The 12,724-nt window shown below is 45.6% G+C and overlaps 2 protein-coding genes and 1 pseudogene across 18 annotated transcripts in view; 1 reads left to right on the forward strand and 2 right to left on the reverse strand.

The window, feature by feature from the left end:
• Positions 1-221: 221 nt before the first annotated feature.
• Positions 222-12,034, reverse strand: LOC141496575 (uncharacterized). The gene is made up of 3 exons (XM_074199053.1): positions 11,824-12,034; positions 10,123-11,604; positions 222-1,750 (listed from the first exon to the last, which is right to left on the reverse strand). The coding sequence occupies exons 1-2, from the start codon at positions 12,032-12,034 to the stop codon at positions 10,487-10,489; spliced, it is 1,329 nt and encodes a 442-aa protein (XP_074055154.1). The 3' UTR covers positions 222-1,750; positions 10,123-10,486.
• Positions 4,732-10,129, reverse strand: LOC141496332 (selenoprotein K pseudogene; annotated as a pseudogene).
• The window catches only part of MAGI1 (membrane associated guanylate kinase, WW and PDZ domain containing 1), a 682,760-nt gene continuing 682,013 nt past the window's right edge, over positions 11,978-12,724 (forward strand). For 12 of the 17 annotated variants that reach the window (XM_074198788.1, XM_074198790.1, XM_074198791.1 and 9 more), the window contains exon 1: positions 11,979-12,318. In XM_074198788.1, the coding sequence (XP_074054889.1) occupies positions 12,033-12,318 (286 nt within the window). In that variant the 5' untranslated portion in view covers positions 11,979-12,032. Of the gene's footprint in view, positions 12,319-12,724 lie in introns of all 17 variants that reach the window. The other 5 variants (XM_074198792.1, XM_074198793.1, XM_074198809.1 and 2 more) reach the window with 2 other exon arrangements.

Below are 12,724 nucleotides of genomic sequence, written 5' to 3' on the forward strand. Positions count from 1 at the left end.
CTCTTATCACCAGAAGAACTCAATCTTATGTTTTATTTTTTGATCTTTTAAAAATATATTTTATTTTTCTCAATTACATCTTTTTTTAAAATTTTTAATTTATTTATTTAAGGCAATGGGATTAAGTGATTTGCCCAAGGTCACACAGCTTGGTAGTTATAAAGTGTCTGAAGCTGGATTTGAACTCAGGTATTCCTGATTCCAGGGCAGGTACTCTATCTACTGTGCCACCTAGCTGCACCCCCAATTACATCTGAAAACTTTACACACACACACACACACACACACACACACACACACACACACACACACACACACATTTTGAGCTTCAAATTCTACCCTTCCCTGAAATGCAAATAATTAGATCTAGGTTATTCATGAACAATCATGTAAAACATTTCCATATTTGTCATTTTATATAAGAAGACTGGAATAAAAAAAAGGAATGAAAGAAAGTTTAAAAAAATGCATGCTTCAGTCTGTATTCAAACTCTCTGGAGGCAAAGAGTATACTTCATCATTAGTCCTTTGGGATTGTTCTGGATCATTGTATTGCTGAGAAAAGCTAAGTCATTCATGATTCTTTATTGCACAATATTGCTATTATTGTGTACAACATCCTCCTGCTTCTGTTCATCAGTTCAGGTTTTTCTGAAATCATCCTGCTTGTCATTTCTTATAGTACAATAATATTCTATTACAATCATATACCAGAGCTTGAAGATATTCTCCAATTGATGGATAATCCCTTCAATTTTCAAAAGAATTCAGCTTTCTTGAGATATTCCCAGAAATCAGCACATAGTGCCTTAACCCATAGTAATCATTTAAAAAAATTAAAACATTGGCTGCTTTGAACTAAATTGGATTGGTTTGAATTGCATTTAATTATGATAATTATGATGATTTATATCCTTTCTAAATCACTGACATTACTTTCAAATAGAGATAAATCCCTGAGGGTTGCAGATTGACTTTGAAAGCTACAAATTAACATCATCTATGTTGTATAGCATTTTTGTGGATTTTTTTGTTAAATATTTCCTAATTACGTTTTAATTTGGTACTGGCCACACTCAAGAACTTTGTGGGGCTTGACATCCATGGGCAGTAAGTTAGACAAGTCTATTTTAAGCTTTTGCAAAGTGCTTCATAAATATTTACTGATTTTTGACTTTCCAAATAAGGAGATAATTTAATTTGATTGGTCCCTTGGTTCTGTAGCCATGACCAATATTTAAGAAATTTCCTGGGGCGGCTAGGTGGTGAAGTAGATAGAGCACTGGCCCTGGAGTCAGGAGTACCTGAGTTCAAATATGACATCAGAAGCTTGACAATTACCTAGCTATGTGGCCTTGGGCAAGCCACTTAACCCCATTTGCCTTGCAAACAAAACCCTAAACCCATGGGATTCCTGAAACAATATACAGTTTTCTATTTAAGTGTCCCAGCTCAGTGTTCAAACTCTCTCCCTTGATAACTTATTACAATTATCAGATATGAACCCAAAAAAAGAATTAACTTTTTTTTTTGCTCCTAAAAAGAAAATACTAGGTGGAATATCTCATTCAGAAGGCTGTGATCAGAATCGAGGGCAGGGTATCTAGGACAGCATAAAAATATCAGGGGGTGGGAAAATGGGGAGAAGGGTGGGAGGGATAAGTCAATAGCAGCCAAGATACCACTTACCAGTGTCTCTCTGCACTAGGTCTCAACTTCTGCAGCTTCAAGTCTGCTTATCTGTTAGTACCTGGGGGACATTCAGGAGTATTAAATATTGTCCATCTCATGAATCCCATTGAAAACTGAAAGCTAACTTCATTTTACCGTCTTAGCCTATATCCCCCATTGTGTTACCTAGGTTCTTTTTTAAAGAGGTTGAGTCAGGGATAGTTGCTCTTTTATGTTTGTATTTTCATTATTTAGAATGTCCGGAACATGTTAAAAGCTTAGTAAATGGTTACTGATTAACTGCTATTTGTTATAAATTTCTTTCTTCTTTTCTTTAATGAAAACTATGGAGCTGTAGTAGAGTAACAAAAAGGCAATAGGTTAGGAACCCAAGACCTGAGTTCTGGTCCTGCTGCCTTCTGAGGCCCATTTCAAACTCAAGAAACCAGGGATGCTCTGGAGCAACTGATTCTCTAAGTTGGTCTCAGATCCTCCCCATCCCTTATTACTTGTGTGACCCTGAATGAGTCATTTAAGTGCTCTGTGTTTCTGGAGACGGGAGACTAAACTCATTTGGAAGAGTTAACTTGAAGGCCCCTGAATCAGTCCTGTCTTTCTGGATTGGACATTTTGTGAAAGGTAAATCGATTGGGAGCCAGAAAGACAATGGCTTAAATCCCTTTTCAAATAATTAGTTATGAGACTCTGAACGGTTACTAAATGATCTGTGTCTCAGCCTTCTCATCTATAAAACAAGGGGCTTGGATTCATTCAACTTTAAAAACTCTTATGGCCCTTAATCTATGACATCATGAACTTTAAAGCAAGTGAGTCCAATACTCGGCCCACTAGCCCCATTCGGTACCCAAAGGACATTCAGGTGGCATTTTATTGTTATATTCATTGGTAATATGGATTAAATTGTAGTCATAAATAAATATTAAAATCTATATGCTGCCTTTGACAGGTTTTTGTTGGGTGATATGGCTCAGAAGAGTTAAAAGATTGGACACCCATACTCTAAAACAGGGCTGTCCAAGCTTACTTTTAAAAATTTTTACTGAAACAAGCCAATATATTTTGATTTGCCATTTCAGTGAGAGTTCTGTGGTAGCTGGGCTTCATTTACTAAAGCATTTAGTAAACCTACAGATGGGCTGTACAAAATCACATTGCAGGCTGCATGGGGCCACGGCCACATTTTGAACAGCCCTGCTCTAAAACATAAAATTTCTTTTGTTTTGTTAGAATTTGTCCATCTACCTATCATCTATCTATCTAGAAATTATCTATTAATCCATATCTTTCGACCTATATATATATCTAATATAGTTATCCATCTATCAATATCTTTGATCTATCTCTGTTCATCTATATGTGTGTTCTTTCTAATCTGTTTATCTAATCATCTATATCTATCTACATAAATCTGTTTGTCCATCTTTAATCTCTCCTTTTTATCTCTTACTTATCTCTAATCCATTTTCTAGCTATCTGCCTGTCTACCAGTCTATCAGTTTACCTCCTTCCCTCCCTAGCTACCTATCTCTTTATTTATTATCCATTATCCATCAATACATTTAGAACTAATTTGGCAAGTTTCACTTTGGAGGCAGATTTTAAACCATGAATAATTTATAACTTTAAAGTTGTCTGAGGCTTAGAAGAGTGAAATGTTAGAGTTGCCTAAGGCTCAGAGAGGTTAACTTACTTTGTCCAGGGTCACACAGCTAAGAGGCTAAGAGAAGGCTTCTAATTTAGTTTCTGATTCTATAACTAGAGCTATCCTATTCACTGACAGAGGTGTCTAACAAACACAGAGTGAGGCCCAAAACAGAGTAAAATATAATTGGGAAATAATGAGCAAAACAAAGAATAAAAACAAGGAAACATGGATGATATTAACGTGGTTTTTGAAGTCAGTTTGCCCCATGCAGGTTGACTCTCAACTGGGCAGTCACAAGAAAATGAGATCTCCTATCAGTGGTGGCTGTTCCTTCCTCATCTGAAACTACTGTTTATAGAAAATTTTAGTTGTTGACACATTTATCAATAACAATGTGAGGCACCTCTCAGACTGGCCAATATGACCAGAAAGGATAATGATCATTGTTGGAAGGGTTGTGGGAAATCTGGGACACTAATACATTGTTGGTGGAGCTGTGAACTCATCCGACCTTTCTGGAGAGCAATTTGGATTATGCCCAAAGGGCAACAAAAATGTGCATACCCTTTGACCCAGCAATACTACTACTGGGTCTATACCCTGAAGAGATCATGAAAAAGGGTAAAAAAACCATCACCTGTACAAAAATATTCATAGCAGCCCTGTTTGTGGTGGCAAAGAATTGGAAATCAAGTGAATGTCCTTCAATTGGGGAATAGCTTAGCAAACTGTGGTATATGTATGTTATGGAACACTGTTGTTCTATTAGAAACCAGGAGGGATGGGAATTCAGGGAAGCCTGGAGGGATTTGCATGAACTGATGCTGAGTGAGATAAGCAGAACCAGAAGAACACTGTACACCCTAACAGCAACATGGGGGTGATGATCAACCTTGATGGACTTGCTTTTTCAATTCAGTGCAACAACCAGGGACAATTTGGGGCTCTCTGCAATGGAGAATACCATCTGTATCCAAAGAAACAACTGTGGAGTTTGAACAAAGTCCAAAGACTATTCCCCTTTAGGAAAAAACCTGATATCTTATTGTCTGATCTTTCTATCTCTTATACTTCATGTTTCTTCCTTAAGGATATGATTTCTCTCTCGTCACACTCAATTTGGATCAATGTATACCATGAAAACAATGTAAAGACTGGCAAATTGCCTTCTGTGGGGGGTGGGGGGAGGGAAGCAAAATTAGGGGAAAAATTGCAAAACTCAAAATAAAATCTTGAAAAAATAAAATCATAATGTGAGGACATTTGTACTTTTACAGCAAGACAGACTACAAATCTCCAAACATTTTGTAAATATTTGTAAATTAGTCCTCTATATATTTAGTAAAATATTCAGATTTCCAGTGCACAGATGATGAATGGGAGGCAGGTTGAAATTCCTCATTAATTTTTTTTTAACTGAAAAGTGCCATGTGATTTATTCATAAACTAAAGCAAATAATGGAACAGATTTAAGAAAATGAAAAAAAAGGCCATCCAACAGAACAATAAGTCTTTCCTGAACTTTAAAAAGAAACTTAAATGTCTTTGTAGTGATGGTTTTCCCCTCAAATTCAGGGCCCTGATACGTTATCAAACAAGGCTGAATAAAGTCAATGCTTGGCAAGCTGAAAATATTTACTATTGGGACTCCATTTAGGCTTTTCACAAACTATACCAAAATGAGAGATAGTCAACATCTACATTTATATGATTGCAATCAGTTACACTGGATCCCACTGGGTGGGAGTTCCCAGCACAACATTATCAGTCTGTACAGTCACAGAGCAATCCTCCTTCAGACACAGAGCTCCAAGGCCAACACTTGATACTTCTCCTCTGTCTGTGGGAGGGTGTGCCTGGAGGCCTGCTCCTCGGAGCAGGCATTTACCTGCCTTATCCACGGCCATCGGAGGAGGACTGGGGCCTTTCATGTGATTTATCCGGCCCATCTTTCTTCGAGGATTTCCAGGAGGCCCTCTTCCATCATCATACCGGGAATCAGAAGAACCAACATAACCTCTTCTTTTCCCATCTTGCTGAAGAAGGCTCTTGAAAAACATAATCACAGAGTCTGCGATTCCCCAAAAGAGATCTGTTATGAATGATAAACTCCATAGTGACCGATTCCGGCTGTCTAAAACTTGTCTGTTCGAGATGTAAACCATGGCGCCTGACCTGCCCTCCGCCCCTGCCAGCCGGCCTGCCTGCGCCCGCCGTGCCACGCCGCCACCTCCGGTGGTCTCCTTCCGGCTCTCCGAAATTCCTCATTAAATGAAAACATAGCCAAAGGAATTCTTGCTTTAAATTTTTTTTTAAAGCATATAACCCTGTAGGGGATAGAACACTGGCCTTGGAGTCAGGAGGACTAAGTTCAAATGTGACCTCAGACACTTAATAATTACCTAGCTGTGTGACCCTGGGCAAGTCACTTAACCTATTGCCTTGCAAAAACAAAAACAAAAACAAAAAGAATATGAACCTGAACAAGTTCTACAAACTCTCTTTACCTCAGTTTCCTCGTCTGCAAAATGGAGATAGTAGTGCTACTTCAGAGTTATAGTGAAGATTAAATGAATTAACATATGCAAAGAACTTTACAAACCTATCTTCAGTCACTACTACTACTTGTACTACTACTACTACTACTATTACTACTCTTACTGCTGCTGCTACTGCTACTACTACTACTACTATTGTTGCTGTTGCTGCTGCTGCTACTACTACCACTACTGTTGTTGTTGCTGCTGCTACTACTACCACTACTAATTCTGTTACTACTACTACTACTCTTACTGCTGCTGCTACTGCTACTACTACTACTACTATTGCTGCTGCTGCTATAACTACTACTAGTTCTATTACTACTACTACTCTTATTGCTGGTGCTATTACTACTACTGTTGCTACTACTACTACTGCTGCTGCTGCTGCTGCTGCCGCCGCCACTACTACTATCCGCTGCTGCTACTACGTTTACTACAAAAATGCTAGGTTTTCATTGTACTTTTAGGCAAAGCACACAGATAACCATTCTCATGGTCAGCCATCTTCAGTGACTTTTAAAACTCATTACTTCTGGGATAAACTACACTTTCTTCAGTCTGGTATTGAAAACCCTCCATAGCTTGACATGCCCCTGGCAAGATTTATTTCCTACTTCTCCTCTTCTTGCACTCTATGGTCTACTCAGTGGAAATTGCTGGCAGTTTCCTGAAATTCAAACACACACCATTTCCCATGATATCTGTGTCTTTGCTCAAATCGTCAGCCCACACCTGGATTGTCCAGACTTAGATGCTCAGAAGGTCCAACTTCCTTCAAAGCTTAGTTTAGGAGTCACTATTTGTGAGTATCTTCCCCCGCTGGAAGTTCAATTCTATTTGCTTATCTGATGACATGTTGTATGTCCCTCTCATTCCCCAAAAGCAAGCTCTTTGAGGGCAGGGACTGTTCATTTTTTTGGTTTGCATTTGTTTCTCTGGAGCTCAGCACAGTGCCTTGCACTTGGTAATTGTTTAATAGATGTTTGCTGAATAGAATTGAACTCACTGTGCTTCAAAAAAAAATATGACTAAAAATAGAGCCTGTGCCTCTGCCAATGATTCTACCTTGACTCTGGCCTTGTATAATAGAGAACTGGCTACAAATCATGGTCAGGGGAGGAAAACTACCACTGGCATTAAGCTGAATCTGACCAGAAAATTTTCCATTGGAAACTTTCTCCCCTAGGAAGCCATCTCCAATTGTACAGGGTTTCTTCATGAAAGAACCCCATTTCCCATTGGTTATACATAGCTATGGACAAAAGAACCCCATTTCCCATTGGTTACACATAGCTATGAGGAACATGACCACTGAACATTCCTTGCAAGATTATTCAAGGAACCATTATCAGACATGGCAGTGTCTTAATTTTAGTTTTCTCAGCTGCAAAGTGGAAATAAAAATATCTCCAGTATAATCTCTCAGGGTTATGTGAAAATCAAAGGACAGAATGCATATGAGTATGTTGGATTTGAAATAAGAAGGTTTGTGTTTGAGTCATGCCCCCAGAATTAACCCAGGTGACCTTGAACAAGTCCTTTACATTCATGAGCAGGGATGTACTAGGTAGAGTCTAAGTTCTTTCTAGATCTAAATCTATGATTTCTACAAACAAAAAGCAGGGTGATGCAATAGAGATACTTCCTGTGTGCCCTTGGGTCAGCAACTTAGTTTCTCTGGACCTCAGTTTCCTCATCTTTAAAAATGACAGGTTTGGGCATAAATTCATTCAGTGCTTAACACTATCCTTAGAACCTAACAGGTGTTTAATAAATGCTTTGTTAACCATCTGACCTTAAGGTCCTCTCTGACTCAAAATCCATGACCCCATGATTCTATCAAAGATTGTAGATCTGGAACCTGAGAGAACCTCTGAGGCCATCAATTCTACATTTAACAGATAAGGAAATTAAGGCCTAGAAATCTTAGGGGTCATGGGATTCCAAATTTGGTGTGACTCCCTCTTTTATAAAAGTGGGTGAGAGGCTAGTAACTATTGAGGTGAGATTTGAACCCAGGTCTTCCTGCTTTTGCAAACTTCAGAGCTCTATAAATACCATATCTTATTTTTTAGACCCAGAGCTGATCTAGAAAATGATTGGAGTCAAAAGTTGTGTATTTTGCAATTCCACTTCCCATCTCACTTTTCGGATGGGAATTAGAGGAAGTATTCCCACTGAGGAAAAAGAGAAGGCAAGCCAAATAAGAGGATGGCAGAGTATTTGGAAACATCCCGAAATTGGTGCTAAAATAGGCAGCCTTGACTACTTTTTTTTTGGTAAACCCCATTCCTCCCCATCTCTTTATCTGGCTGCCTAAATTCTTGTGTTTTTACTTCTTCATTCATCACTGTTTCTTTGCCTTAAATGAAAACTATGCCTGGAAGCTCTGTTTCTTTTCTCCAGTCTAGTTGAATTTTTTTTCTGGTTGCATAGACTAAGGGGAACCAGGAGAGGGCGAGGGCATTTTACAACTAGGAAGCAGCCCCAGAGGGGCCTTCTGCTTGCAAAAGAACCCATTTTCCTAGCTAGCTAAGGTTAGGATGGGTTCAACTGAAAGCAAAGAAGTCAAGTCAAGTGAGTGGTTCTAGAGCCACTTTTTGGTTTTAGTGATGGCTAACTAGAACCTGAAGTCCATTCCTCAACTACATGAGGGGAATTGAAAGAACTGGCTAGGCTCTTCTTTCATCATACCCATGGAGGGGGGGATAGGAGGATTTAAAGGCAAATTATTCCCAGCCTTGATTTTTCATTTTCACTCTGTCTTGTTTTAATGAGGTCCTGCAAGTAATAAATATGGAAATGTGTGCAAAGACAGTATTAATTTTGTATTCTCAAAATGAGGTGTTGACATAACATTGGAGTACTGGAATTTCTCTTTTTAAAAAGAATTCTTTTACTTATCTGTTTTTCATAAGGATCATAGAGTTAGAGCTGAAAAGATCTTGGGATGATTGCTTTGTAAAAGTTTCTCATTTTACAGCTAAGCCCACAGAGGACCATAGAGGTGAAAGAATTTTTCTGAGGTCATGAATAACAGGGCTAGGACTCAAACTCAGGTCATCATATGCAGTATACATTCAACATTCTTTCCACTGGACCAGCTCCCATTACCTCTCATGGATTTAATTACCCTCTAGGCTGAAGATTATCCAATTTACCTTTCCTTCCTCAATCTCTCTGTTGACCTCCTCTTCACAGTTTGATTATTAACATAGATTGTTGGGGGGTCAGGGGAGGGGGAATCTGCCTGCCTCAAGTCTCTCCCCATTCCAGTTCATCTCCATTCAGTCACCAAATAGATTTTCCTAAAGTATGGGTCAGACTATGTTACTCCCTTACTTTATAACCTCCTGAGGCTCTCTATTGCCTCCAGCTTCAAATTCAAAATGTTCCCCTTGACCTTCAAAGCCCTTTATAATGTAGTCCACTCCTACCTTCCTAGTCTTATTCCTTACTCCTCACCATGTACTCTTTGATCCAGTGACACTGATGTCTAGAAATGTCTTCATCACTCAGCATTTTTTTGGCTGACTCTTTTCCTTAACTTTCCCTACTGATTTCCTCAGTTTCCTTTAAGCTTATTTTATTAATTGATTTTAATTATTTTAATAAGTTATTAAATTATATTAATAAATCCCATTTATTCCTGTAAACCTTTCTTGAATGCCTTAATAATAGTGCTTTCCCTTCATTAATTATCCTTATTATATGTTTGCACATTGCCTCTCCCATTAAATTGAAAGCTCCTTTTGGGCAGACACTGTCTTTTGCCCTTTTCTGTATCCCCTAGTATATAGTAAGAACTTAATAAATGCTGATTGAACCATGCAGCTAGATTTAAGACTTGAAGTATGGAAGATTGGAGGTAGAATTTGACCAGAATTTACTAGCTATGTGACTCTGGACAATTCATTTGACTGACCTCTGAGCCTCAGTTTCCCCATTTGTAAGATAGGGATAATAGCTCGATGTGGGGAATCAAATGAGTTCACATATTTAAACCATTTGCAGACCTTAATGCAAGAAATAAATGCTGGCTATCACTTTTGGTCACTTAGCATGGTCTTTAGGGTTTTTAATGTAGAACTAATGCAAACTTTTCATTTAGAACTAATGCAAACTTTTCAATTAGAACATATATGTATGTATATACAGCTAGGTGGTGAAGTGGATTCTATCACTGGCCTTGGAGGCAGGAGGCTAGAAATTCAAATTCAGTCTCAGATCTTTGACACTTACTGTCTGGGTAAGTCACTTCTACCTGGCACGGTGGAGAGAGCACCCTCCCTGGAGTCAGGATGACTTGTGTGACCTTGGGCAAGTCACATAACCTATTATGTGGCATCCAGGGCCATCTCCCGGTCTTGATTCACATCTGGCCCCTGGAGCCAGACAGAGTGAGGCTGGTGACTTAGCACAGCACCCCATTATTCACATCCAATTCAGGCGCTTGAAAGATCAACATCATTCTAAGCTTATAAAAATACATAGTGCATTTGTATTTAGATACATAGTTTAAAGTGTTTTTGATGCCTCTCTTTCAATCATTTCTAGACGTTCCTTTCTGCTTCAAAATGGAACCTTTCCTGTAATAAATAGTGAGTCAAGCATCTAAAATTGATGTGTGAGAGCATCGACAACGTCCTGGCTCATTCAGACTCCGGCTATCTCTATCAAATAGCCTCCCTCTCCAGGATTTGAGTCTCTTCCCAATGTCTTCAGTCAGAAGATGTGCTGGTGTGCCCCACGGAGGGGCTCCTTGTGCGTGAGGCATGGGGTCTGCACTGGGCCCCCTCCAGGAGCTCTCTATGTGGGTGTCCCTCTCCTGGGCGACAGGAAGCGGTGGTGTACACCCGCGTGTCCGGGGAAGGCAAGAGTTGTGCAGCAGATGGGCGGACAGAGAGGTGATGGGTGAGGGCCGGTGGCGGCGAGGCACGGCCTCCGCGGCCTCCCCGGCAGCCTCGAGGGTGGGCGCCCAAGCCCGGGTCCCGCTGCGCAGGGCGATGCGCGTGTCCGTCCTTCCTCCTGGCGCACCACGACGGCAGGCGGGCTCTCGTGGGAAGCCTGGGGCCCGGCCTCTCCGGGGTCCGGGACTGGAGCGGGCGGCCCGGCCTCTCCGGGGTCCGGGGCTGGCCCTGGACGGGGCTGGACCGGGCGGCCCGGCCTCTCCGGGGTCCGGGGCTGGCCCTGGACGGGGGTGGACCGGGCGGCCGGGCCTCTCCGGGGTCCGGGACTGGACCGGGCGGCCGGGCCTCTCCGGGGTCCGGGACTGGACCGGGCGGCCCGGCCTCTCCGGGGTCCGGGACTGGAGCGGGCGGCCCGGCCTCTCCGGGGTCCGGGGCTGGCCCTGGACGGGGCTGGACCGGGCAGCCCGGCCTCTCCGGGGTCCGGGGTTGGACCGGGCGGCCGGGCCTCTCCGGGGTCCGGGGCTGGCCCTGGACGGGGCGGTCTTGGCGGGGACTCGCCCAGGGCCCCTCGGCCCCGCGGTGGGCGCTGCCTCCCCGTGGCCCCCGCGTCCTGCCTGGGCCAGCCGGAGTGGGGGGCCCCCGAGGCCCGGCCGCCCTGGCGCCGCGCAGCCCCCCGGGCCGGGCCGGGGTGCAGGGAGGCTCGGAGTCGGGGCGCCTCGGGCTGGCTGTCGGAGGCGGGATGGCGCGGCCCGGCCCGGGGCACCGGCGGGGAGCCCGAGGCGGGAAGGGGCGGGGCGGGCCGGGCCGGGCCGCCCTGAGTGGCAGGCGCGCGGGCCGCTGGCCGGCGGCGGTCCGGCCGCGGGGGCGGGGCGGGGGCGGGGCCGGCGGGCGGGGCGGCGCTAGGACCCGGCGCGGCGGCCGCGCGGCCGGCGGGGGGCGGGGGCGCGGGCCGCAGGGCGCAGGCGCGCGCGCTCCCTCCGGCCGGCGGCGGGGCTGGCTGGGACGGAGCGGGATGAAGTGCAACAAAACAAGCCGAGCCTTTGTAGCCGCTTAAAGGGGCCGCCGTCCCGCGCGCCCCGCGCCCGCCCGCCGGCCCCCCGCGCCGCCCCGCACGCCCCGCGCCCGCCCGGGAATGCGCAGCCCCGCCGCGGCGGCCCGGGCCGGGGGCGCCTGAGGATGCCCTGAGCCGGCCGGGCGCCGGAGCCGCGGGGCGCCGTCGGGGCCACCTGTCGGGGCGCCGCCATGTCCCGGGCGCTGCACAAGAAGAACCACTGGACCGCCAAGGTGCACCAGGGCACGCTGAGCCGCGGCCCGCGCGGCCGCCTGGGGCTCACCGTGCTGGGGGGCGCCGAGCACGGCGAGTTCCCCTACGTGGGCGCCGTGGAGCCGGGCGCCGAGCCGGGGCTGGCGGCCGGGGAGCTGCTGCTGGAGCTGCGCGGGGTCCGCGTGTCCGGCTTGCCCCGCTACGACGTCCTGGCCGTGCTCCAGGGCGGCCCCGAGCCCCTCACCTTCAAGGCCGTCCGACCAGGTGAGCGGGGCCGGGGGCGCCCGCGGGGCCGGGGCCGGGGGGCTCCTCCCGCCTGGGAAGAAGTTTGCGGGGCTGGCGGGCCGGGGTGGGCGAAGGCGCCGCGGGGGGCTCGGGCCCGCGGGGGCCGGGCGGAGGCGCTGCCAGCGTGGTGGGGATCCCCCCGCGCCCCCCGCCCGGACGGCTCGGTCCGGACCGCCGGTGCCCGAAGGACTTTGGGGCTCCCCTCCGCGTTTACGAAGCGCCCCCCGCGCCCCCCGAGTTGGCCCTTTTCTTCTCGCTCCTTCCCCGGACACTCGAGATTTCTCCCCCGCGGGCCGGGTTTCCCGGCGTCGCCTTGTGGCCACTGAAACGCCTCTTGGCACCAGGGACGCCTGCCAGGGCTCTGGGTGCCCCGGGCTGGGCTAGA

Source organism: Macrotis lagotis, chromosome 8 (genome assembly GCF_037893015.1).
Source record: "Macrotis lagotis isolate mMagLag1 chromosome 8, bilby.v1.9.chrom.fasta, whole genome shotgun sequence".
NCBI lineage: Eukaryota > Metazoa > Chordata > Mammalia > Peramelemorphia > Peramelidae > Macrotis > Macrotis lagotis.